Source organism: Solanum stenotomum, chromosome 3 (genome assembly GCF_019186545.1).
Source record: "Solanum stenotomum isolate F172 chromosome 3, ASM1918654v1, whole genome shotgun sequence".
Classification (NCBI taxonomy): Eukaryota; Viridiplantae; Streptophyta; class Magnoliopsida; order Solanales; family Solanaceae; genus Solanum; species Solanum stenotomum.
Window position 1 is genome coordinate 2,844,833 of NC_064284.1, and position 23,760 is coordinate 2,868,592.

Consider the following 23,760-nt stretch of genomic DNA (forward strand, 5'->3'; position numbering starts at 1 on the left):
AAAAAATGGAAGTATACTAAGATTAAATGAGTGAATTTACCTGAGAGGATTCAAATTTCGTGGAGTTTTGCAAAATGAAGTTACGCTGTCGAACCAAGCACTATATAAAAACCCTAGAAAGATCTAATATTGATTAGGAAAACGAGATAGGGACGGGTGTCACTGTAATATTTATAATTAAATAAATAAGGGCTTTTTAGGATGAGAACAAAAAGAAAACATATATTGGGCCGAAAAGAAAAGAGGCCCAAAAGAGTGGACCGCTATGAGAGATCAGAAAAAAGTAGCAATATTAATACTAATAAGTAAGTCGGTTTTAACATTGTTAGTATTTAAGCTATATTTAATGTTGAACCAACGTGGGTTGTGGTGCACTAGTGAGAGTGCTTCACCCTTAACCAGAGGTCTCGGGTTCGAGCCCTGGGTATGAAGAAAATTCTGTTGGGAGCATCACCCCTCAAATGGGCACTGCAGAGAGCGATCCGAATTTAGTTGGAGCTCCAATATGGGCTCCAGACACTTTTAATGTTGAATTTTTGAAAAGGAAAAATTGTATGATTTATCATGTTCTATTCATTTATTATTCATTATCGGATAGACGGATACTCTAGTTTAGAGTAGCCAAAGAAAAAAATGATTTTCATAGTAACGATTAGCGAAATATGAGCAGTTTAAATCATGAAAATGAGATTGTGGAAAAGTAATATAACTATCCTATTGCTAAGTGAGGGAGTTTTAATGTTTTCCTTTTCTCCAATTTAAAATATGGATGACACCCAGAGTTGATGAACATTCTTTGATGCACGGAAAAGCTATTGGTTTCGGGCTTTTAGAAATTCATGGGCTATCCTAATAGAATATTAACTTTTTAAAAAAGAGAAAATTTTAGAGAAAACAAATATAATAGACATAATAAGGCTCTATATCTATAGTTTAGATAGTTGCACTCCATAGCTATAGTTTTGTTTGCTACGAAGGCTGCGGTTTGTATATTTCTGTCCGTTTGTATATTTTGCTTGCGAATATACAGATAAGGTGAGTATACATACAAATTCTGTATTTATACATTTAGAAATTTTTCAGAACTCCGTTTGTATATTTCACTTGTCAACATACAAACATGGTAATTTATTTTGAAATTTTCATAAATTGTATATAAATAGCTAGGATAAACATATACAAATTTCTAAATTTATACCATCAGAAACCGAATTATACAAATTATGGATTTATAAAAATCAGGCGAATTATACAAAAACATGTGAATAGCAAGAATTGGGGAAATTGTAGTTGTGAATTACAATTTTCTCAAACTGTAGATATAGTGCTAAATGTTTGTTATTCTGCATAATTTTCTTCTTTTAAAAAGAGAAAATTTCAAGAACTAAGGCTAGACCCACAATCAGACTCCTTAGCTATAGTTTGCTTAATTGTGATTTGTCGCTACTTGTTAGAAAGATGAGGAGACTCAAGTGAGATCCGGGAGAGAGAGAGTACAGAGATACACAATTGATTTCTATATATTGATTGATAATTGTATCGTAAATAGTGTTTTCAAAAATATTTTTGGGGCGAGTTTCGGGGCGGGGCTAACCAAAAACGTTTCGGGGCTCAAATAGAATACGTAGATCTATAAGGCGTCAGTCCTATAATTTGAGGCATAAGTCTTGAGCGTAAAAACGTAAGCCTTGTGCGTATATGCCCTGGCGTTATTTTTATTATTATTATTTGAATTTTTTTGCTTTAAATCATATTTATTATTGTTGATGTAATGGTATTTCTCAAAATAGTAATTATAATACTTTTTTTCTTCATTATTGGTTATTAATATTTCTCAAATAAAAATCATAACACTTTTCTATATATTATAGGTTATTTATTAAAATTTATTTGTAAAATCATTGAAAGTTTTACTTTTGTTTATTTTCTTAGTAATAAAATTATAAAATTGAATATAAATGAGATTACATCCCATAGACTCATGAGACTTACGCCTCATGTCTCCGGGCTTACTCCTCGCCTCGAGTGCATAAAACATCTTGCCTCACGCCCTCGCCTTTTAAAATACCAATAATGAATACAATTGATTTGTATCAATAACTATTGTATTCATTTTGTTGATATAAATCAATTGTATCAAGTATATTAACGAATACAATTCGTATTGATGAGTATAATTGTATCAACAAAATACAATTATCTCATTGTTGTAATTAGTAACAAATTGTATTTGTATCAATGTACATTTGTATGCATATGTTTCCTTGTGTAATATGTTTATGTGTTACCATTTTGTATTTGTATTGCAGAAACAGAGAGGAACAGGTGAGGGAGGACATAGAGGAGAGAGAGAGTATAGAGAGAGGAGAAGCGAGGACGAGAGAAGACATGAATTTGCAATAAAATTCTTAACTAACTATGAATTGTAATTCTTTTAAATTGTAGTCGGGTACCACAAACACATTCATATATTTGCCTTCTTAGGTAATAAATTAGAAAAAATAACTAGAATACACAACCTTAGTTAATGTATTCACAATAACTCCCTACTATCTTAAAAAATTTCAAAAATCCCTATTTTCCCAAAAACTAAACTACAGTAGATACATTATTATTAAAAATTTCAAACCATTAGTTACCACCCCTAAATTTACTCTCCTCTAATTTCTCCCACTTTACTGTTCACGAACACTTCCCTTCCAAAAAATTCTCCTCCATCTTCTCAACAGATTCATATTCCAAGTTTGAATTTCAAACTATTTCGCACTCCATTCAACCAATTTCAGAATTTGAAATAGGTAGTCTCTTCATCTTCAACTTTTTATTTTCGTTTTTTTTTATTTTCTAATAATTCATGGATCATCCGTCTTTTAGTTTGGGGAAATAGTCAAAAACTAAAAAGGAGGCACATGCAAAAACGCCCAAGAAAAGGGGTAGAATCCCCTGCCATATCCAGATATGCACTACCAACGGTATGTATTTTAATATTTTTTTCTTTTTTTTGTAATTTTCTGTATTAACATGTAATGAGTTTTGTGTAATAGTAGATACATTATTGTTAATTAAAAATTATTATGTATATTGATTAAATTCTTCATTTATTACATAAAACCCTAATTTTTGATATATTTGTTTATTTATTACGACTAATGTATCAAAGAGTTAAAATTCAAATAATGAGATAGAACTGTTGATAGTTATTATTAATTTATCAAATGGTTGTTTTGTGTGTCATTTATTCATTTTACCAGAAAAGGCATTATTGGTCATTTTTTTTGTTCTCAAAAGTGTATGAAAGTTTAAAGTTCAAATTAGAGGATTACATGTATGTTGCAGAACAACATAATGTTTCATAATTTGGCTTATTGTTTCTATTAAGTATCAAGTTGACTAATTCATAATCTGTAGTTAGTATTATGTATCAAGTACAATTTTACATATTTATGTATCATCTGAAAGCTTATTGTTTGACGAAATCAACATGTCATATGATAGCTTTCGAAGTGATTATCTTCGCAAAAAAATATGCAACGTTGTTATGGAAGTATGGTCTCAACAATGCCAATGCTGGATATGTTAGCGACAATGATGACCCTCCAAGGCTGAAGAGTGTCTTAAACCCAGTAGCAGAAAATGAACTTGTTAATGTAGGCTAGTTAGTTTTCTATGTTACTGTTCACAGACATATGCAATGTTTTTTGTTTTTTAAGATATATTAATTAGTGTTTTGGAGTATTTATTGCCCTTATAATAATATAGTTTTGATTTTGGAAGTGTTTTGAGGTTTAAAAATGTTTATTTTCGCTTTTAATTTTATGTTTAGTTCAGTTAGGACTTCAAAAATTATGTATCTGATACGTGTGATAATAATGATTTTTGTATTTGATAAGTATGATAATAATTACATTAATGAAATTTTGTGACTGAAAAATTATGCACCACGTTTCTGAAGCTTTTTTTGGACGAACAGAGATAAACAATTCAAAATTTGTATTTTCTAATTATTTTAGTGTTTCATATAGACTGAAACTGAATGTTTGAAACAAATAAATTTAGCCATATTTTGAAGGACTTAATAACGGTAGCATATTTGGGGAGATGTAATTAAATTTTCAGTTTCTAATCCCTTACCTCACGCAACAAACTGATAATCATACATCAAATATAATGTATCACACGGCGTAATGATGTATCTGATACTTATTAAAAGGATGGGATTTTTGTAATTTGTGAAAGAGTAGAGATAGGAGGTAATTTCTGTTTTACACTATGTGGTTTGCATAATTTTTACAATAAATTAGCATTAAAATATGAGCTTATATTTTTAAAAAAATATTTTTCTTTCTTTGTTTGTGAAATAAAGGTCAATTTCCATTTTACTCCCTATAAATTCCCTCCGTCTTCCCTCCAATTCCGCTTCCCCCAAATTCACTCATCATCGCCGGCCACTAGGTAAATTTGGTCTTCACTCTATCACTTATTCTGCAACTGAGTTTCCTCCTGATTCTGCAAGAACAGCGCCTGCTATATGATCGAATTTCTCCCTTAGTTGTATTGTTCCATTTTCTCAAGTACACTTTTGGCTATTTTGGCTACATTTGTGATTTATTCTGTGTTTTTTGACCTATGTCAGCCTGCAAATTCATCTAGTTGATCTGTTGATTTGGTGTTACTTTGCTAGAATCTTCTTGGTATCCGTTTAGGTTGAGATTCAGATTTTTCTTTATGAGGTGTATCTTAATCATCTTCCTGACATAGAAGAATTATGACCTAAATAGTTGTTTACCCAACTGATTGAACTAAAAATACGATGGATGTATAGATATATGTATAATTCATGTATAAGTTTGGGTGTGATAGTGTTATAATCTATGTATACGGGCTAGAAAAAAAAGTAAATAGTAAAATCTGTTCGGCTATTCATGTAAAGATCCCTTTGCCATATGAGATTCAGGTTTTTCTTTATGAGATGTCTCTTGATCATCTTTCTTACCATAGAAGAATTATAACCTAAATAGTTGTTTACCCAATTGATTAAACTAAAAATCACCGGCGGATGTGTATATATATATAATTCACGTATAAATTTGGGTGTGAATTGTGATAGTGTTATAATCTATGTATACTGGCTAGGAAAAGTAAACAGTTCAGCTGTTTGTGTAAAGATCCCTTTGCCATATGAGATGTCTCTTAATCTTTGTAGGTGAATTCTCAGGGCTACTTGGGGTTCAGAATCAATTGTCAGGGGTCACCTTTAGATGTACAATCACGGACCTCAATTCTCCTTTCTATTGATTTCTTGACCTGCGAAGATTTATTTTAGCAAATTCAACTAGATGGAGATGAATTTCCGGAGCACCACAAGAGGTCTGAAACTTGTGAAAACAAAGTATATGGGGCTGGTTGAGTTTGAGACTGAATATATTCCAGATTGGTTCTTGGAGGAAGTCCTATCAAGATTGCCTTTGAAATGTGTTTTTAGGTTGAAATGTGTATCAAAGCAGTGGCTTTCGTTTATTTCGGCTCCTTCTTTTGTCAACTTGTACATTTCTCGAGTTTCTTTGTCACATAAGCCACAACCGTGGACCGTGCTTAGTCACCGTCTGCATGTTAAGGGCACAAAGTTTTGTCCTGATCCCCCATTAATGCTGGATAACATGTTATCTGCAGACGAGAATGATCTGATTGAGTACCCTATTTTATCACGTTATCTTCATCTTCCTCTTCCTCAACGATCTTCTTGGCGCGAACGCTATGATATTGTAGCAGTTAGCGATGGATTAGTGTTGTACGGACGAATTGTGTTTATGGAGAATAGCATCAATCACATGACAGATTATCACTTGTATAACCCTATCACACATCAGTGTGTTGCCCTTCCTCCACCTTTTTTGTGCTTTCGGTTTGTCAGTACTGGTTTTCTAACCCAAATTGAAGGGGGAACATTGAAGAACTATAAAGTGGTGCGATTTGGTTGTCAATTATGGGAGTGGCATAACCTCGAGTTTGAGATATTCTGTTCTGAAACTGGGAGCTGGAGGAGTGTTGTTGTGCACAGTGACCAAGCAATTCAGATTGCCTGGCTGAGGATGCCTTTTACCTTCAGTGGAATGTTGCATTGGATTGACCGATGGCTTGGGATTGTGGCATGTGATCCTTGCAGGGATTCCAATCAGTGCCGCATCATTGGACTTCCTTCTGACATTGACAAGCAATGTAACAACTACAAAAACAATGGATTGTATAGCCTGTGTAATGTGCATCAGGGTCGATTGAGGTACTTTGAGGTGTCTCTAGCACCCTCGGATCCCTTCGGATTTTCAGGTTTCTCTCTATGGGTTCTTGATGATTATGACTCTGCTACTTGGTCTTTGCTGCACAGAGCTAAGGTTACTGATATCTTGTTTGATGATATCTTAACTAGCCAGGGGTTAACTGGATCATGTCCTGCTCCTCTTGCCTTCCATCCATTTGATGGCAACATTGTTTGCCTGAGCTTAGGGGCCTATATTGTCACATACAATGCCAAGACTTTAAAATTGGAGGCTCATGGTAATCCAGTCGCTACTGAATACTTTTACGAATCAACAGGATGGTTGTCCTGGTATGCACAAGTACCCGAGGTTAGCATTCTTGTACGTGCTTCCTCCATGGCCAGTTTCTATCCCAAAATATCTTTCCATGGGAAAGAAGGAGGATGGTGTTTAGTAGACCTACTTAAAAATATAGAGATGGCTGAGCCTGAGTATATAATGAATGATATGTGCTTCATTTTTTTTAATGAGGTGCGACCACACGCTTCAATGGAAACACACAAAAGGAGACGCATGGTATCATTAAGAACAAGAAGAAAACGCCGATATATTATGTTATCTTCATTGTTGCGCCGATATATTATGTTGTCTTCATTGTTGCAAGTTGCAACTATTGTCAATTTGGGCTATGCAACTTAATGCTCTCACGTGTGTGCGTTCATCTGTATTCTTTTTTCCTTTTTCTCCATTTGGTATTATGCTATATCCTTGTACACCTGTTGTGAATTTTTGGTCCAGATAAATTTTTAGCCTTTTTTTTTTGGAGTGATAGAATTGGCAACTTTTTCTCATTATCCACCAGAAAAAAAGAAATCTATATTGCAAAACTCAAAGGCATAGACACTAAGAAATGAAATCTTTCTTTCATTTTCAATTCCTACCATCTTCAGAATTTCAGTTTCTTGTCCATTTCAGTTGTCCCTCTTTCTTACAATACATTTCTACAGCTTCAAAAAAGAGCGCATACGTTAAGGGTGTGATTTTCTCTTAGTTATCAGCAACCATCTAGTATTGATATAAAGTCAATATATACATGATACAAGATATATGTTTTATACACGCATTAATCATTAAATTATGGTTATACATATTTTTACTTTAGTTTATAACTGATGATGCTAAATTGCTTGATTTATTGTAATAGAATACCAAATACGGGTAAATATTTATCATACTCAACCTCATGGAATGGAGCATGTAAAGAGACGAACTAGTTATATGAATCAGCAATCTACCAGCTTTCTGATGTAATTTTAATGTACCTTTGAACTTGTGCGTTTACATGCTATTTTAATGAGTTGTCATCACCAAAGGATCTCTTTGGCTAGGTCCTTTCTTTCTTTTGAAGATATAGAAAATATAACATCTAAAGTATACATATTAACATGGCTAAACATATTCTTGATTAATTGGTACCACTCACATAGATTTTAAACTGAAACAAGCGAGTTTATATCTGTCATATAAAAGGCATATTAATAGTCTTTCGTATCCTTGTAATGTTTCTTCTTTCTTTCCATCGTTCCACAGTAATGCAGCAAACAAAATATCCTGATTATCATTTTCATTTCTTCAGATTGCAGTTTTTGAGCACACATCTGCATTACCTCCACTTCCATATATGGCTTACAGTGTTTCTACAGTGGACAATGACAAATGAAGATATTGAAGGGTGAAAAACGTACGCGTCAAAAGAATATGATAAAGCAACTATGAGTGACTAAAGCTAACAACGAAGCTGGAAACATATGTCCAGTATGCCTACAAAACTCATGGCTACAAAATCACACCACTTGCAGAACAGACATGCCCAGTCTGTTGATCGCCCCCTTTAAAGGAAACACCTATTGAACCTGCAATATTTAACAAATATCAATATTTTGATGAGCCAGGACCAAAAAAAAAAACTTCTATCTTCTGTAGAGCTTTCCTAATGTGCCTTGAAGATAAGAAATCAATAATATACAGATTAACGATACTTTCTGCAAGTACAAGTTGCTACTTGCCCAACTACCAATGCCAATATACTCAAATATTTAACTAACATCATGCAGGTGTTAAGCTACAGAACGCAATAATCCTACATTTCCTGACAAGCCATGAGAACCTGGCCATATGACCAAATTTTTTGGGATGAACAAAGGAGTGTTCAGCTTCAATAATAAAGCCAGAATTTCTTCAGCTTTATCCCATTTGAGACAGAAAATAATGAGGTTTATGAGACTAGAGACACCTAACCAAGCCTACATATAGATGAGCCTTAAACAGACGTACACTTTCAACAGTTGATGGAGAAAAATTGTAACATAAGAAATGATTACATACAGATGGAACTGTCTTGAATGAGCCTAGTGGCGTGGTGTAAGCACTGCAAAAGCATCAATAGTAAGTATGAGAGTTAGAAGGAGAAAGGGACAAAATCAAAACAAACAATAATAGGGATAATTAGATAATAGTAGGTGAAAACAGTTGAAGAAGAAACAGGGTGAAAACTGCATTAATTTGTGCCAAAAAACAAATGAATGCCAAATCAAGGATCCCGATAAAGGACTGAAATATCTTCTAATCCTGACTTCTTCCTGTCAGTTAAAGCTTTGAAAAAATCAATGCTTAGAAACTTCTCCATAGGGAAGAAGGGAACAGACTACAAAATTTTTCTATCTTGAATTAGGGTGAAGTTCATTAAGTCACAGTTTATTCAACATTTTCTAAAGACAAACATAATGCAATATGATAAAAACAGGGATATACACAATAGAAACACCAGAAGAATATGATATGGGAGTCAAAAACGCAAATAAGAGAAATTCAATAATCACCAGCAACAAAACTAGGATTTTCACACCGGCCCAACCAATTGCTTTTAGGCTGACGGTTTTCCTTCAGTATTCGTACCCCACTCTTCTTCTGCCTCAGTTTCATTAATGAGTACCGCACTGTCAGTAGAATCAGCATCCACAACTACGGGCTCTTCTTGTCCCTCATTTTGTGCATCATCTTGCCCCAGTTCTTGCACCTCATCATCACTCTGTCCTGCAACCTGAACAGTTGACACAGACATTTGATTGTTAGCATCAACAAACACCAATTGATAGAGTCTAAGCTGTTTCAATACGGGTATAAAATAACATCGAGAAAGGACTTCTCCTATCATGTACAAAGATATGGTTATTTATTTTTTTCTTGCATGATAAGGTATACAGAATGTTAAATCAACCCAAACTAGAAGGCAAATAGAAAAACCATCATGTCATACCTCGTGGTCTATATCTCCATTTTCAAGTGATTCTTCATCCATTTTCATGTGGCTGAAAGCTTCTACAAGGTTGTTAGTTGATCTATCAGCATGATTAACATATTCTGTTGCTGGTGGGTAGCCACCCCTACATAGGAATTGGAACAGAAATTACAAAAGTTATCCAAACTGGTGCAAATTTGTCCTAGAAAGAAGAGAAAAGAAGAAATGGGGAACTCCCATGAATTTTCAGAAAGCCACCAGGGTAGGCTGAGAGAGTATAGAAGAAATGCATAGGAAGTAGATAGAGCCATTATCAACACCTTTCTTCTGCAACTTTAGATTCAACAGCACATGCAACTTGCCAGTGCTCAAACATATTAGGATATTCTTCAGGATCAGCCAAAGCTTCTGCTGCTTTCTGGTTAACCTGAATGACGCATTCATGAATAAACCACATTAAAATACAACAATTTTCTGCTACAGGACTACAGATAATATAGCAATGTTCCTGCATGAAGCCATTTAGTCCGTATTGAAAAATGATTACAACCTTCACTCTTCTTTTTTTGAGAAGGAATTATACCCTTCACTTCTGTGTTCAAACTATATTCAATATCAAATCTTTAGATTAAGGCATGACATAATTCATAACAGAATAGTCTGCTTCCTGAAAACTCATTAAATATATTTCGTGTGGTCATTCCATGGAGATAATACACAAATGCAAGTGGAATAGAAAAATTGTCCAATAATATTACTTTTGATGCCTATCACAGGAGTAAATAATAAGTCCGAGAGGTAAAGAGCTCCGAAGTTTCTTTGCACCAGTAACTTAGGTCAAGAAGCTTAATCCCACTATGTTAAATGAAAATCAAATCTAGATGGTTCTGCAGCTCCAACAGATCTCTCAGGTGACCATCCCGCCAAATATTTGGTCCTAAGTGCCAGAAATTCAGAAGGTGTACAGATAAGAAAGATCAAGATCAGAGAAACACCGACCTTACTGAGGTCCTTCTTCCAAATTGCAACTATTTCAGAAACCTTACTTGGCAGATAAGATCTAGCCATAAAAGCAGCCTCAGGTACCCGATTGCTGCAAATAAATTGTAACTCTATATATCAATCTGAACCATTGAAAACACACCTAAACAATAAGTTCTTTAGCAAAAAGAAATACCTATCAACCAATAGCTGAATGCATTCCTCCACTTTACCCAAAAGGAACATGCAAAGGAATGTGACATTGTTTTTCCCCTGCTCTTTGGCAAGAGTTGCTAGTTCAGTTATTCCTTCAGCATCTCCTAGTGAAGAATAGAGTAGCAACAGACCACTCAAGTCGTTGGCATACTTCAGACATTCCTCTGCCATCTCCAGCTACAAAATGTAGCAAATGAGCAAAAATTCTGAAGAACTCAGGAAAATACACACGTGCATTTCAGAAAAGTACTACTGACATCTGAAGAGACCAAATTACAAAGCACCTCAACCACTTGAATACAAAAACAAAGAGCTGGAAAATTTCACTTAGCTCTGAATGATATATTTAGCAGTAGTCCCAGTTCAGCTTAAAGAAAGAGTTTAAACAAGTACAAGCTATGGCATCATTCCTAAAATCTGAACCATCCATTTTCTCAGTAAAAAAACTAAATGTATGCTGCAAAAATAAGATTTCAATTAATGGTAGTAACAGTTACCATTCCGGCAGACATGGCTAGTTCACCCAACTGCTTCCATTTGGACTCACTTTGAGCTACCACTGCAATATCCTGCCAAGCCACAAGCCACACTTCTAAACATCATATGGTTCTTAAGAAACAAACAAGTTTAAAAGAAGATATGGAAGTTCAAACCACATGCATTAAAGTTAGGATCCCCCACCTTTGCAATATCTAATTTTCCCAGCTGTATGGCTAGATCAAATCTGTAGTCAGGCTCTGTTGCAACTTCTAATGCTTCCTCTACCATACCTCGCGACTCCAAGAAATGTGCAACACTAGCAGGGAAACATTTTATGACTAATTAGGAAAATTCACATAAAACAAAGCAACCCCCCCTCCCCCTCCCCCCCCTCCCTTCCGAAGGTTTAGATATTGCAGAAACTATGTGATACCTCATACCAACATGAAGCATCACATATAAAATTTTCAGAGGAAAGAGATATTTGATTAATCAAACAGATCTGAAGTATAAAAGACACATTAATATAATCCACAGAAATTACTATCTATACAAACAAATGATTACAGATGCCAATCCCTCCGAATCTAAGAGCAGCATGCTACTCCGAAATAACCCAGAACTAGAACTATTTTACAACAAAAAAAGACACATTAATATAATCCAGAAAACCCAGTTCATTGACATACTACAACCATGTTGATAATTTAAGTTGCAAGCATGCACAATATATTGGTCATGTTCCCTGAAGACATTTAAACATGTGATTTACCTATTATGGTGCTCCTTAGGAATCGATGGCAGCACCTCATTTGCTCTGTCCCAGTCACCACGCATCACAAGTGTCTTGTACTCAATCAGGCCGAGCAGTAGAGTATATCCAATGACACTGCACAAAAAAGGAAATGAACTCATTTATCCCAGAATCATTATCTCAAGCTGAAGTTTCCGACATCAGAATCTCCCAGAAAGTACTCACTTGAACTCTTTGTCAATCAGAAAAACCCTACTCTGGTTCGCTAGATATCCGAGCAGGTACATAGGCCGGTCTAAATGAAACATTGTGGTTACCTAAACATACAAAAAATAGTTTTGCTGATTCACACACAGATATAAGATGTCTCCAGATATATGTGCAAGAAGAGCAGCATGCACAACCAATCATACCTCACCACCAACACAGTAGTTAAGTCTCCAGGAAGAATTATTGTAAATGAAGCAATCACCAACCCAAATACCGGTCCTGACCCGTTCATTTATCTCATAAAGAAGTTCAAAAGCTTCTTCTACGCCTTGCTCATCTACTGATCTTCCACTGTCTAAATGGGCAGAAACCATTTGATGATGATATACTGAACACAACCAAAATTCATTGTCATAGTGAAGTATTAGCTTCATTATTCGGATAGATCAAACCAATTTCAAAATGAAGAAGCAACGCTAGAAGTTAATCCTTCTCTTAAATAAATAATATATAAAATATGAACCTGTAAATAAGACCAAGAAGGTAATGCCCAGCTGCACCATTTGGAACCTACATAACAACCAATTAGCTATAAATTAAAGAAGCATGTCAATGGCTAACAGGAATAAAATAACTGGAGATGACAATACTATAAAATCTGCAAAGTGGATAGATATTTGGAAGGATGGTTTTTACGACTCTACCTCTGCAGTTGGCTCATTAGGAGGGCAAAGTGCTGTCTCAGCTTCAGTGAGAAGATCCATCTGAAAGCATGATAGTGCAAACAAGTAGCGGGATTGAGCCATACTTGTCCCTTCATATAAAAATTTAAAAAGGGATGATTATGAGCATAATCTCAAGGACAAGTGTTATCAGAAATCGGAAGATAATAGGGAGGGAAAAAAAAGATATTGCAACACAAAATGCAGTCATATTGACTGAGAATACAACACGCACCCTTGAGAAGATGATATGCAGCATAAGCCTGTTGGTTGTGCAGGTAGCAGCCAGCTAAAAGCTGCATATTTGTCTGCAATTGGCATAGTACATTATAGGAAACAAGAGAATTGACCAACTTAAGAGATTTCAACAGAAATGCATTAAACCCTCACATTCTTGAGTCAAATTCCACTAAGGGAACCAAGAAACAAAAAGTGAACTCCAAGAACCTAAAATCTCTATAAACGACAAATTGAGTAATACATATGTTTACAAAGACTGATGAAGTGAAAACAAAAAAGTGTGGAGTACCTCAGTGGGGAACTCGGCACAGAGTCGTTCACACATGAAAATGGCGTTGTGGTACATAAATTGGCCAAGGCTGTTTTGCACAGATTCAGCTAGTAGGGTTTCCATTGATGCTTGAACTTGAATTCAAAGAGAGACGAGGTTAGAGAGGGAGAGCGAGAGGCGGGAGAGAGAGAGAGAGAGATTCAATTTTTCAATTTCAATTTGAGAGAAGTTGCCATTATTAAGTTAGTGGATTTCTCTTGATTTCAACTCACAAAAAGTGATAAAAGAAACAGATTTTCAGAGGCCAGTGATTGTTCTTATATGTTCGTACTAAAATTAAAAATTCTGAGGACCAGATTACCCTTGCTTCTAATTGTCCCAACTCCTTCTACTTCGGGGGATTTCAGTATTTTAAACTCTTTGTACTCCCTCTAAATTTAGATTTATAACTATGCATAATCAGATAAAAATTTACAATTTGGGGTAGGTAAAATTCGGGTAGAGATTATAAGATGGAATCGAATTTACTAATAATGTGAAAATTTAGGTCAAATATATTTCCATCATAAAGATGAGCTATGGGATTAATTGAGTGGGTAGATTTTGGGTACAAATGGATTTATATTATTTTTTAAAGAAAAAAAATTAGAGAAATGTGATGATTTTTATTGGTTTCAATCAAGTATTCGATATTCATATTGAGAGTAGAGCTGTCAAAAAGGGTCATCCCAGCCCCACCGGGCCCAAGCCTCGAGTGCCAAGGAATTTGAAGGGCTAGGGCGGGCTAGCCCTTCTGTTTCTCTTTTTAATTTTTTTTTCTTTTCAAACTTATAATTCTATAACATCAAAAAATGAAAAGATTTTCAAATCAAATATGACAAACAATGATGTTGTTTTCAATAATACTAACAAAAATCCAGTGTAATTAGCATGTATCTCGCATACTGGATATGCGAGTGAGATAAGAGAGTGACAAGCAAGATAGGAGGGAGTCGAGGGCGCGAGATTTGTATATGTATCCTAGATACATGCAAATCTACTTGGATAGAGTGTATCTAGAACAAATTTACCCAATTTTGAGTCCATATATTTCGAGATACTATCTAGGTACGAAGATTTATAATATTACAACATAGCGTGTATTCAAATAATTAAATTATATATTAGTGAGATTATTGTAAATTACTCTTAAATAAAACTTTTTGGCCCATGGGCCGACCCCGTCCCAGCCCCGATCAAGCCTCAAGGGCCAAGGGTTTATATGGGTCGAACTTATAAGCCCTAGTTTTAAATGGGCTTGAAAAATCTTATCTCAACCCTACCCCAATAACGGGTAGGGTTGGGCCGGCCCTATGGGCTAAACCCATTTTGACGACTCTAATTGACAGTAATTAATTAAATTTAGATTTTCTTCGGCTAGATAGTTTTGCATTTTTTTGGTTGGGTAAAATGTTCACTAGTAAACATGACTTTACGGCCCTATTAGGTTTCATGGCTAAAAGATACTTATTACTCCACTACAATTTTTATAGATTAGATGCTAGATGTATGATATCACTCGCATAATAATATAGTGATTTGAATTTCGAGAGTCAAATAATATATATTTTTTAATGGTAATATTTAGTGCATATTTTCTCCTAGACTATAATAGAGCTATATGCTAATTAGGTCTAAAATTTAGAAAGCATAATGTCATACATATTTTTACATTAAATCCACGTAATGAAGACCACGTGTCATTTGGATGAATATATGCCAAATGACAGTGGGAGCACCTTTATCCATAACCTTATCATTTTTTCCTCTTTCGAATCTAAGCCATTTTCGACATGAGCCTAAATAATCAAATGCATGATAATGTCGTTGTCGACATTTAATAAGTAGTTTTTATTATATAATTTGAAGTTAAAAATTGAAATATAAAAATTAAGTATGTTTTTAATATTTAAAGTTGCTATTTGATTATATATTGTGAAGTTAAAAATTGAAATATAAAAGTTATGTTTTTAATATTTAATGTGTTTGAAAGATACATTTTAGTTTTAAAAATATTTGATTTTTTGTGAGGAAAAATCAAATGTAATTTCTCCAATCAACTATCTGAACCAATTTTTGAAAATTTGAATTATTATTTTTAAAGATAAATTCTTAAAATTTGATTCAAAATTTTTAGTCCAATAAATTTTTAAAATCTAATTCAATATATATCTGCCTAATTCTCTCGTGAGATCACATGATTCACATATGTAGTAGATATACCTTTAATTGTTTAACTTGTAAAAATTGTGACAAACTAAAATCATCTTAAGTACTCTAATTTATATTCATCCTTTTTAATCAAATGGTCTCTTAGGTTTGGAGTAATTTTGTTGTACAAATTAAGCACTTCTAGATCAACTGACAATACTCGATCTAAAATGGCTCACTTAAAAGAAGTAACAAGAAATTAGAAATCATGGATGAATTCAATAAGTTTCTAAGCTTATATGTTACCTTGTTCTTCAGATTGTTCATTTGTTGGAGGAATGGTAGAATTCATTTTCACTTTCTGAACAAGCATCCTAACTTCAGCAAGCGATGGACTAGCAGAAGTTGATATGCCAGCCTTCGGCTACATATAATACTTCTTTAAAGAAAATCAAGCATCTAGTACTTAACACCAGTTAATCAGCAAAATTTCAAAATATGAGAAATAAAGAGAGATATTAGAACCTGGATTCTTGTTGGTCGACTCTAAAGTTGAAGATTCCTCAGAGAATGTAGAAACAGAAATACTGAAAAGTGAATAAGAGAGAAAAAAGACTTAACAAACGTATTAATCTCAAAAGAAGTATATATCCAGAAACACACTTATAAAATAAGCAAATTAATAGAAATAGCAGAAGAGACAATCGACATTCATAATTTATATGATGCAACTCAAAGTGAATTTATTACTCACTACAAAAAATATATATATATATATCTGAACTAGTTAAAAAGATCCTTTGTCAATCATCAGCCTTCATCCAATCCCAATTAGTATCATCAATGTCATCCTCCTCTTCTGAAGTTTCCATAGTTACATCTTCAGAATGTTGTGCAGGGGAAGACACTTCAATGATAACAACAGGGAGATCTTCTCTTGACAATCTAACAACAACATCGAGTAATCTTTCTGATGAACCAATGTCATCATGATTAGTCTCCCTCTAAAATGTTTCTTCAATATAAGGACAATTCTCTTCCTCCAAATCATACAAGTCAACATGAACTTTATTTCTTGCATAATAACCATTTTTCATAATTGGGTCCTCCACGTAAAAAAGAACTTGATGGAATTGAGATGCTAGTACAAAAGGATCATTTGTGCTACATTTTCTGTTGAAGTATACCCGAGTCAATCCATATTCATCAACTTCATTATGAAACCAATCACATCTAAATAGCACAACACTAAAACAACCCCTATTGAAAGAATTTTCTACAGGGAACTTAAGCTGTAGCTATTTAATGTAGTTAAATGATTCATGGATTCAAGTTTTTTAGTATTTTGTTGAAAAAATCAGAATGCTGATTGATTTTCTTAAAATTAGAGCAGTTCATCAGTCATTTCCTAACTAATTCATACTTGGTCACAAGCTAAAAATTTAATGCAACAGGGGAATCAATATTTTTTGGACTTATTAAAACAAATAAGGTTATTTCTACTGTCCAGACCTAACTTTATTTTGTTAATGATTGTTCATAATCTTTCCTGATGCTCAGCATCAACCTCAACAGCTCGTTCTAGTTTCCTCTTTCATAAACTGATCTCACATCAACTACAAAACTCAGTCTACTATCTTTATACAACAAAATTTTCCATGTTAATGGACATCCAAATGGCTTGAGTCAGCTGTAGATGGATAAGGTAAATCAAAATCTATAAGCTAAAAATTAATACATCATGACGACTTGCAAGTGCAAAGTTAGTATTTCCTAATCACTTTACAAAAAAACAGATCTGAAACTCAAAGGGTTAGCATCAAACTCTTAAAATATCCCTAAGTATAAAATGTTAAACAGACAATTTAGAGGATCTCAATAAGAACCATCATTTCAACTATGTTTTTTTCCATCTACCTTTAATTTGACAAAATAGGAAAACTTAACAATGAAATTAGTACATGAATTTGTTGTATTATTGAAGAATCATTTGTGCTTGATCTATAACAAGGTCATTTATGGGCCAAGAAAGTTAACTACTTAAATCATTTTTCAATGACAAAGAGTTCTTTCACAAAGTCAAGGCAAAATCTCTTTAAATTTCCATCACACATACACACACACACACATATATATATATACTAGTTTAGTTCTTACATAAATATAGAAAGAAGTAAAAGAAAGAATAGTAGTAATAAGAAGCTCTAAAAGGGCTACAGATTGTCAATAATAGATTCAATAATTTCTTGCTTAGAAGTTTTAGGTGCCTTATTTCTAAATTCTAGCAATTTAATGTCTCATCTGTATCAAGGGTGAACTCAGAAAAGTTAGCCACAAATTTCACCATAAAAAATACAACAAAACTGAGTTTTCACCTATTGATTTACTTAGATTGGACATCAGTTAAATGAAACCTTCTACTTACAATCAATAATGATATTTTGGCTGACAATATAAAGAACTTGGTTGCGTTTTCTATAGATATATTGCATAGTTAGCTAGTCACACTAGGAAAATTGTAAATATAGACAAGCAACACTTACCCAATTTCTGAATCAGAACAAGAAAGATAGAAAGAGAAGGGAAAATACAATTCAGTCATTTCATGATTACTAGAAAAATCTTCAGGCTTAGTATCGAACAAAGAAACAGTAACACCCAGTGGTTTTCAAAAGAGGGACTACAAAATTACATCTTCTAAGCTTACAGATACAACAACTAGAATAATGAAAATTCTCAAATCTAGTGTTGGGTTTTCAAATCTGAAATAGGGATACAATATCGACAAATCAAAAAAGAAAAATGATAGAAATCACTATGGAACTCACATACGTAGTTGTTGTAGCAAGACATCAGCAAAAATTGAAGTTCAAAATAACAACTTTAGACTTTCATCCAACAGGGGATTTCAATTCACATTCAAAGACCTAGAAAATCACTTTAATTTGTTTTTCGACAACTTTGAAAATAAGTTTATAGTACATTTCAGTTCACTCAAAATGCAAATAATAATACTACAAGCATTAGACCGAAATAAACTACCAATTGGGTATTGACTAATAAAATTGAAACCAACTTCTTAAAGAAATTTCGCAGAGTTCATAAATCTTCACCAAATTTAAAATACAAACTATAAACCAAAAATAGATTACATCACAGACCTAAAATAACATAAATTTCAGACAAACCCATTTGTTATTCTATAAGACTTTTGAGAAACCCTTCAATGGAGTTTCAGATTATGCAAAATTGTATATGCATAACAAATTAGAGACAGTGGGTACTTAGAAATAATGTAGTAGACAAAGGAAACTTAAAAGTAGTACACCTTTATATGCAAAAGCTTGCAGTCGACGAAGATTCTTATTGAGAATAAGACCACTGGAGATGAACTGAAGATGCCCAGATTGAAGAAGACGAAGAACCTCACTCTGAAGAAGAAGACCGAAGTTTGTCGAAGAATACTGTTGCCGTTAGCCGCAGCTCATCGTTACGCTGAAGAAGAAGACCGACGCTTTTCAGAAACCCTTTTTGGAAGAAGACCGGAAATTTCAGCCTTAATGAACTTAATGGCGCTTTAGCTAAAGTAGTGGAGGGAAATATACTTTTTGGGGAATAAAATTCGCGGGTTGGCTAAAACTAATTAATTTTTGTTCACTAAAATAGCCGTTGCCACAGAGTCCTTAAGTGCGACGATTGTAAAATATGTTGCCTTAGGCACTCTGTAGCGACGATTTTAAGAATGATGCTACGGTTATCTTTAATTATTGTTCTATTAGATCCCATGATATATTGCAACAGTCATAACTGTTGCAATAGATAATATTATTGCAACGGTTATACAAGTGTTGCCAAATATCTGTGGCAATAGGTCAAATTTCTAGTAATGAATGCTATAAATCCCTAATTTATCGTCATTCAAAGTTTATTAATTACTTTGCTAGCTCCTGCACAATACCGTTGACTATCAATGGCCTTTATATGTTGCATTTAGGGGTGTACATGGCCGGGTTGGTTCGGGTTTTTCAAATATCAAACCAAACCATTTGTGTCGGATTTTTAAATTTATGAACCAAACCAAACCAATAAAACTCGGGTTTTTCAACCTCGGATTTTTTCTGGTTTTTTCGGGTTTTTCGATTTTTCGGGTTGTTTCGGGTTTTTCCGTAAAGTATTCATACACAACATATAATTTACTTGTACTTCAAATATTTCTTTAGTCCTACCAAAATACAACTATCTAAGATGTTTCTTAAAAATATAATACAATATGATATGATTAATGACACTAAAATATCCAACAAAAATAATAATAATGAAATCGCATAAAACAAATATTGCAAATTAACAAGTCAGAATGAAAATGATCATAATTTAAAAGTACTAAATCATGCTAAAATTAAGTTTAATAAGTATTAGTTACATGACTAAATATTAAAGAAAATTAAAATTAGATTATGTATTTTAATTATCTAAACCAATGTAAAACTAAAGAACAAATATTCAATATTATTGTTATTCTTAGTGTTGAATTGATTTTCTTTTTGCATTAGTATTAATTTGATTTTGATTTAAGCTTTATTACAATTACCAACATATGTGGACTATAATATTTATTGGCTCATTCATAATTCTAATATATTAAAAGATACTAAAAACTATGGAAAAGTATAAGAATTATTTAAAAATTATATCAAAGTAAATATTTTTATGTATAAAATAAAATTTTAAAATTATATATATAAATTCAGGTTGGTTTGGTCTCGGGTTGACTCGGTTTGCGGTTTGGTTCGGTTCTCGGTTCGGTTTTGTACACCCCTAGTTGCATTCAATGAAAGGATTCAAGCAATTAAAAAAGTACTTAACAGACATAACAAATCAAGTTTTCATACAAACTGAACGGAATTGGAAATAAACGAGAAGAACATATATTGATCAACTGCAAAAATAAAACATGCATGCAGTGACCCTTTTAGGTAGACTAGATGTTCTTCTTCTTAACTAACATTACATAACTTGAATTAACATTAAAAAAAAAAAAAAGGACATGAATGTCCATAAGCTGATCAGTAGCTATCCCCAATATAATGTAAAACTCCACTTTCACTTCCGACCTCTCATCATTCTTCCTTGCACCGGCACCCGCTGTTCAAAGTAAGGCACCACATCATTAGATCTACATTCGGAGCTGCAAAACTCCGTATCTCTGCTCAACCACAAACATATAGTATTTATTATTATGATCCAATATATAAATTTATATGCATGTGTATATATATTACCTGTGGAAGAAGATTCCTTCATGCTCTAGGCTCTTTTTGCAGATTTTGCATCTCCGTATTTCGCGCTGCATATATTTTTCCTTATATCCCAGCAAATGCACATGATTTTGTTGTTCTGCTCTTTGACGAAGAGTATTACGAAGAGTTTCAACATCCTCCTGAAACTCCAACTCACAGTCCATGTACTTGTATTTATATAATATATTCAGAGTATCAGAAAGAGATCGAGATATATAGTATTAAAATAGACAGAGATCCAGTAAATTTCTACCGATGAATAACTCGGTATCTAGGAGAATGAATCACAAGGCGAGTGTAGTTCTCAGAATTTTGAACATCTTCAAGTGAAATGTAGGCGGCATGACCATGATTGACGCACTTAGCAAAGGGAGTCAAACTCATAGTTGGTAAGGGTTTGGAGGAAGCCAAAAGACAAGGCTGCAGAGAGTTAATAAAGCCATGAGTCAAGCTTGTAGTAGCAGCAACTTCTTTCTCAATTACAACACGTGATCGTGCCCTAAACCCATCTAGAATCTCTTTTCTCCCCACATTCACTGTAGTATCAATGAACCTTTTTATAGTTTATGCCTTGTGCTCAGCTGAATTTTCCATGAAGATGTATGAGAGTCCAACCTTACCATCTGTCACACAAAATTCATATATACAAGTTTTATTATCACCATGATTATACATACATATAAATAATCCATGAGAAGGGGTAAACACAACAAAAATGCAACCAAAAGAAGAAAAAAAACATGAGTTTATGATGTGTTTGGTACGAAAAAAAATATTTTCCACTGGTTTTCTTAATATGGATCTTGTGTTTGGTACACAAAACCCTATGAGTGTAGAGGGTGGAAGGTAAGGTGTGGGGTAAGGGAGATGGAAAGCTACGGGGGTGGGGCGCGGGGTGCTCAAGGGTGAAGGTAATGTGTAGGGTGGTGGGGATGAGAGCTATGGGGGTGGGATGGTGGAGACGGAATGGCAGGTAGGAAAAAGATGATATACGTCAGTTATGAAGATTTGTTTTATTAGTAGAGAAGTTATTTTTTTCATCTTAAAAAAAAATTGTTTTTCTAAAAAAGAAAATGTTTATCAAAAAATTTGAGTAACGAAAAATTGAAAAATATTTTCATTTGTATCTAACACACCCTTAAAATTCTATATACCAAAACAAAAAGATTCACTGAATTGTAACAAGTTTGCTTCAGTTACAAAATTGAAAAGAGAGAGATCAAATAACACTAATTAAAGCTCGAGAAGTACTTGGGTTGTTGTGCACATCAAAGCACAAAAGATTTGGTTTGTAAAACGTAAAATAAAGACATAAAAAACTTTGAAAACATATATTAAAAAAATGATTTAGCTACAAAATCAATCGCTTGTAGCATAACATGATCTTTTGATAAAACCTTAACAGATTTTTATTGTCTAGCTACTTAAAACAAACATCCATTTTCATGTGTGTGAATCAAGAAAATTTGGCTACTAATTAATTTATTTTTTTTTTGTAGAAAATTACCGGACAGACTTGGAATAAACTTGGACTTCACAAAAGTAGAACCATGGAAGTCTAAAAGTTCCCTGCAAGAATATTTTTTAGCACTAACATTCTTTTAGTAAGAAAATGTAAAAAAATAAATGCAGCTTTCAACGTAAGTTTGTATTAATTAAAAATAATACTACTAATAAACAACTTGAATAAATGAAAAACTGGAAGCCATACCAAAAGGCGAGTTTGATTGTTCAGCATTTTTTGAGAAAAAGATAGAGTTTTATATTAGTAAAATAAATAGCTCTCTTTTTTGCTACGTGCCTAATGAGCAATATTGCCTTGGGTTAGCACCTTAATAAATACTAAACACACTCACAAACCAACAGAAAACTACTCATTACAAATTCACAAAATACACTTGTCTTTTGGAAGCTAGCTATACATAAAAAATAATGAGGTAAAAAAAAAAGGAATATTTTATCAAAAAAGAAGATATTATTTATTTTTTTTTTTTAAAAAAAACATCTATTTCTCCATAAATTCATATATAAATTAACTTATATAACACGAGTAACAAGTAATTGTTACTGAACTATGTCACGCTTTTGAATGTATATAACATTTTAATGACGTTGAGTGCATATAACATTTTAATGACGATAAATTGTTATTTTTTGTTTTTTTTTTGAAAAATCAGTTTCAGTATTTAAATATAAAAAATCAAATGAATTTACATTGGATGAAAATTGAATTATCTATTAACAAAATGCATTATCTGTCGAGATTGGGTGAATACTTTTATTCTTTTTTTTTTTTTTTAAAAAAAAAGGTAATCATGATTTGTGCAATTAGTCACACATATGTTGCATCAAATGTGTTGCTACTTGAAGAAAACAAAATCAGTTGTTTGAGAAAGGTTCCAAAATTTGCTCAGAAACACGCATTTTTAACCTTATTAGTTGGTTCTCTTTTGTTGTTTTATTACCTTGGAACTATCGACCGTTTCAAGTTTAAAATATCACCTGACTTAAAAATTATGAAAGCAGAACATTTTTTATAAATAACAAATATCTAGCTATTTTCTTTGTTTATGATGATCAATATTATGGACAATTATAACTATATGAGTTTTTAGTTTGATAATTTATGTAGTTATTAGTTAGTATGGCGTAATTAATTAAAAAAGATAGCCAACAATCACTTACGACATTCTATCAATGATTTAAAATTTTAAAGCGGGAAGAAAACCTAGGTATTATTGTTTCCTTTAATTACTCACGACCTTTAATAGTTAGATTAATTCGTAAAGTGACTAATTTAGAACACGCCGTAATTATAGCAATGAATAATTTTATAGTTACAAT

General features: G+C 33.1%; 2 protein-coding genes, 1 long non-coding RNA gene and 1 pseudogene across 3 annotated transcripts; 1 reads left to right on the top strand and 3 right to left on the bottom strand.

The window, feature by feature from the left end:
• The first annotated feature begins 4,340 nt into the window (after positions 1-4,340).
• Positions 4,341-6,953, top strand: LOC125857731 (putative F-box/kelch-repeat protein At1g15680). The gene is made up of 2 exons (XM_049537359.1): positions 4,341-4,452; positions 5,204-6,953. Exon 2 carries the CDS (start codon positions 5,337-5,339, stop codon positions 6,951-6,953), a length of 1,617 nt encoding a protein of 538 aa, XP_049393316.1. The 5' UTR covers positions 4,341-4,452; positions 5,204-5,336.
• Positions 6,954-7,794: 841 nt separating this feature from the next.
• On the bottom strand, positions 7,795-12,573 carry LOC125859888 (coatomer subunit beta'-2-like). Its single transcript, XM_049539737.1, has 12 exons — positions 12,397-12,573; positions 12,209-12,300; positions 12,002-12,118; positions 11,431-11,545; positions 11,247-11,318; positions 10,730-10,926; positions 10,552-10,645; positions 9,873-9,979; positions 9,571-9,697; positions 9,134-9,354; positions 8,640-8,682; positions 7,795-8,167 (listed from the first exon to the last, which is right to left on the bottom strand). The coding sequence occupies exons 1-10, from the start codon at positions 12,565-12,567 to the stop codon at positions 9,178-9,180; spliced, it is 1,269 nt and encodes a 422-aa protein (XP_049395694.1). The 5' UTR covers positions 12,568-12,573; the 3' UTR covers positions 7,795-8,167; positions 8,640-8,682; positions 9,134-9,177.
• Positions 12,574-15,341: 2,768 nt separating this feature from the next.
• Positions 15,342-19,161, bottom strand: LOC125859894 (uncharacterized). The gene is made up of 3 exons (XR_007445796.1): positions 18,945-19,161; positions 16,142-16,203; positions 15,342-16,040 (listed from the first exon to the last, which is right to left on the bottom strand). It is a non-coding gene; the product is annotated as an uncharacterized LOC125859894 (long non-coding RNA).
• A 1,558-nt stretch (positions 19,162-20,719) lies between these two features.
• LOC125857732 (uncharacterized) lies at positions 20,720-21,510 on the bottom strand (annotated as a pseudogene).
• Positions 21,511-23,760: the final 2,250 nt, after the last annotated feature.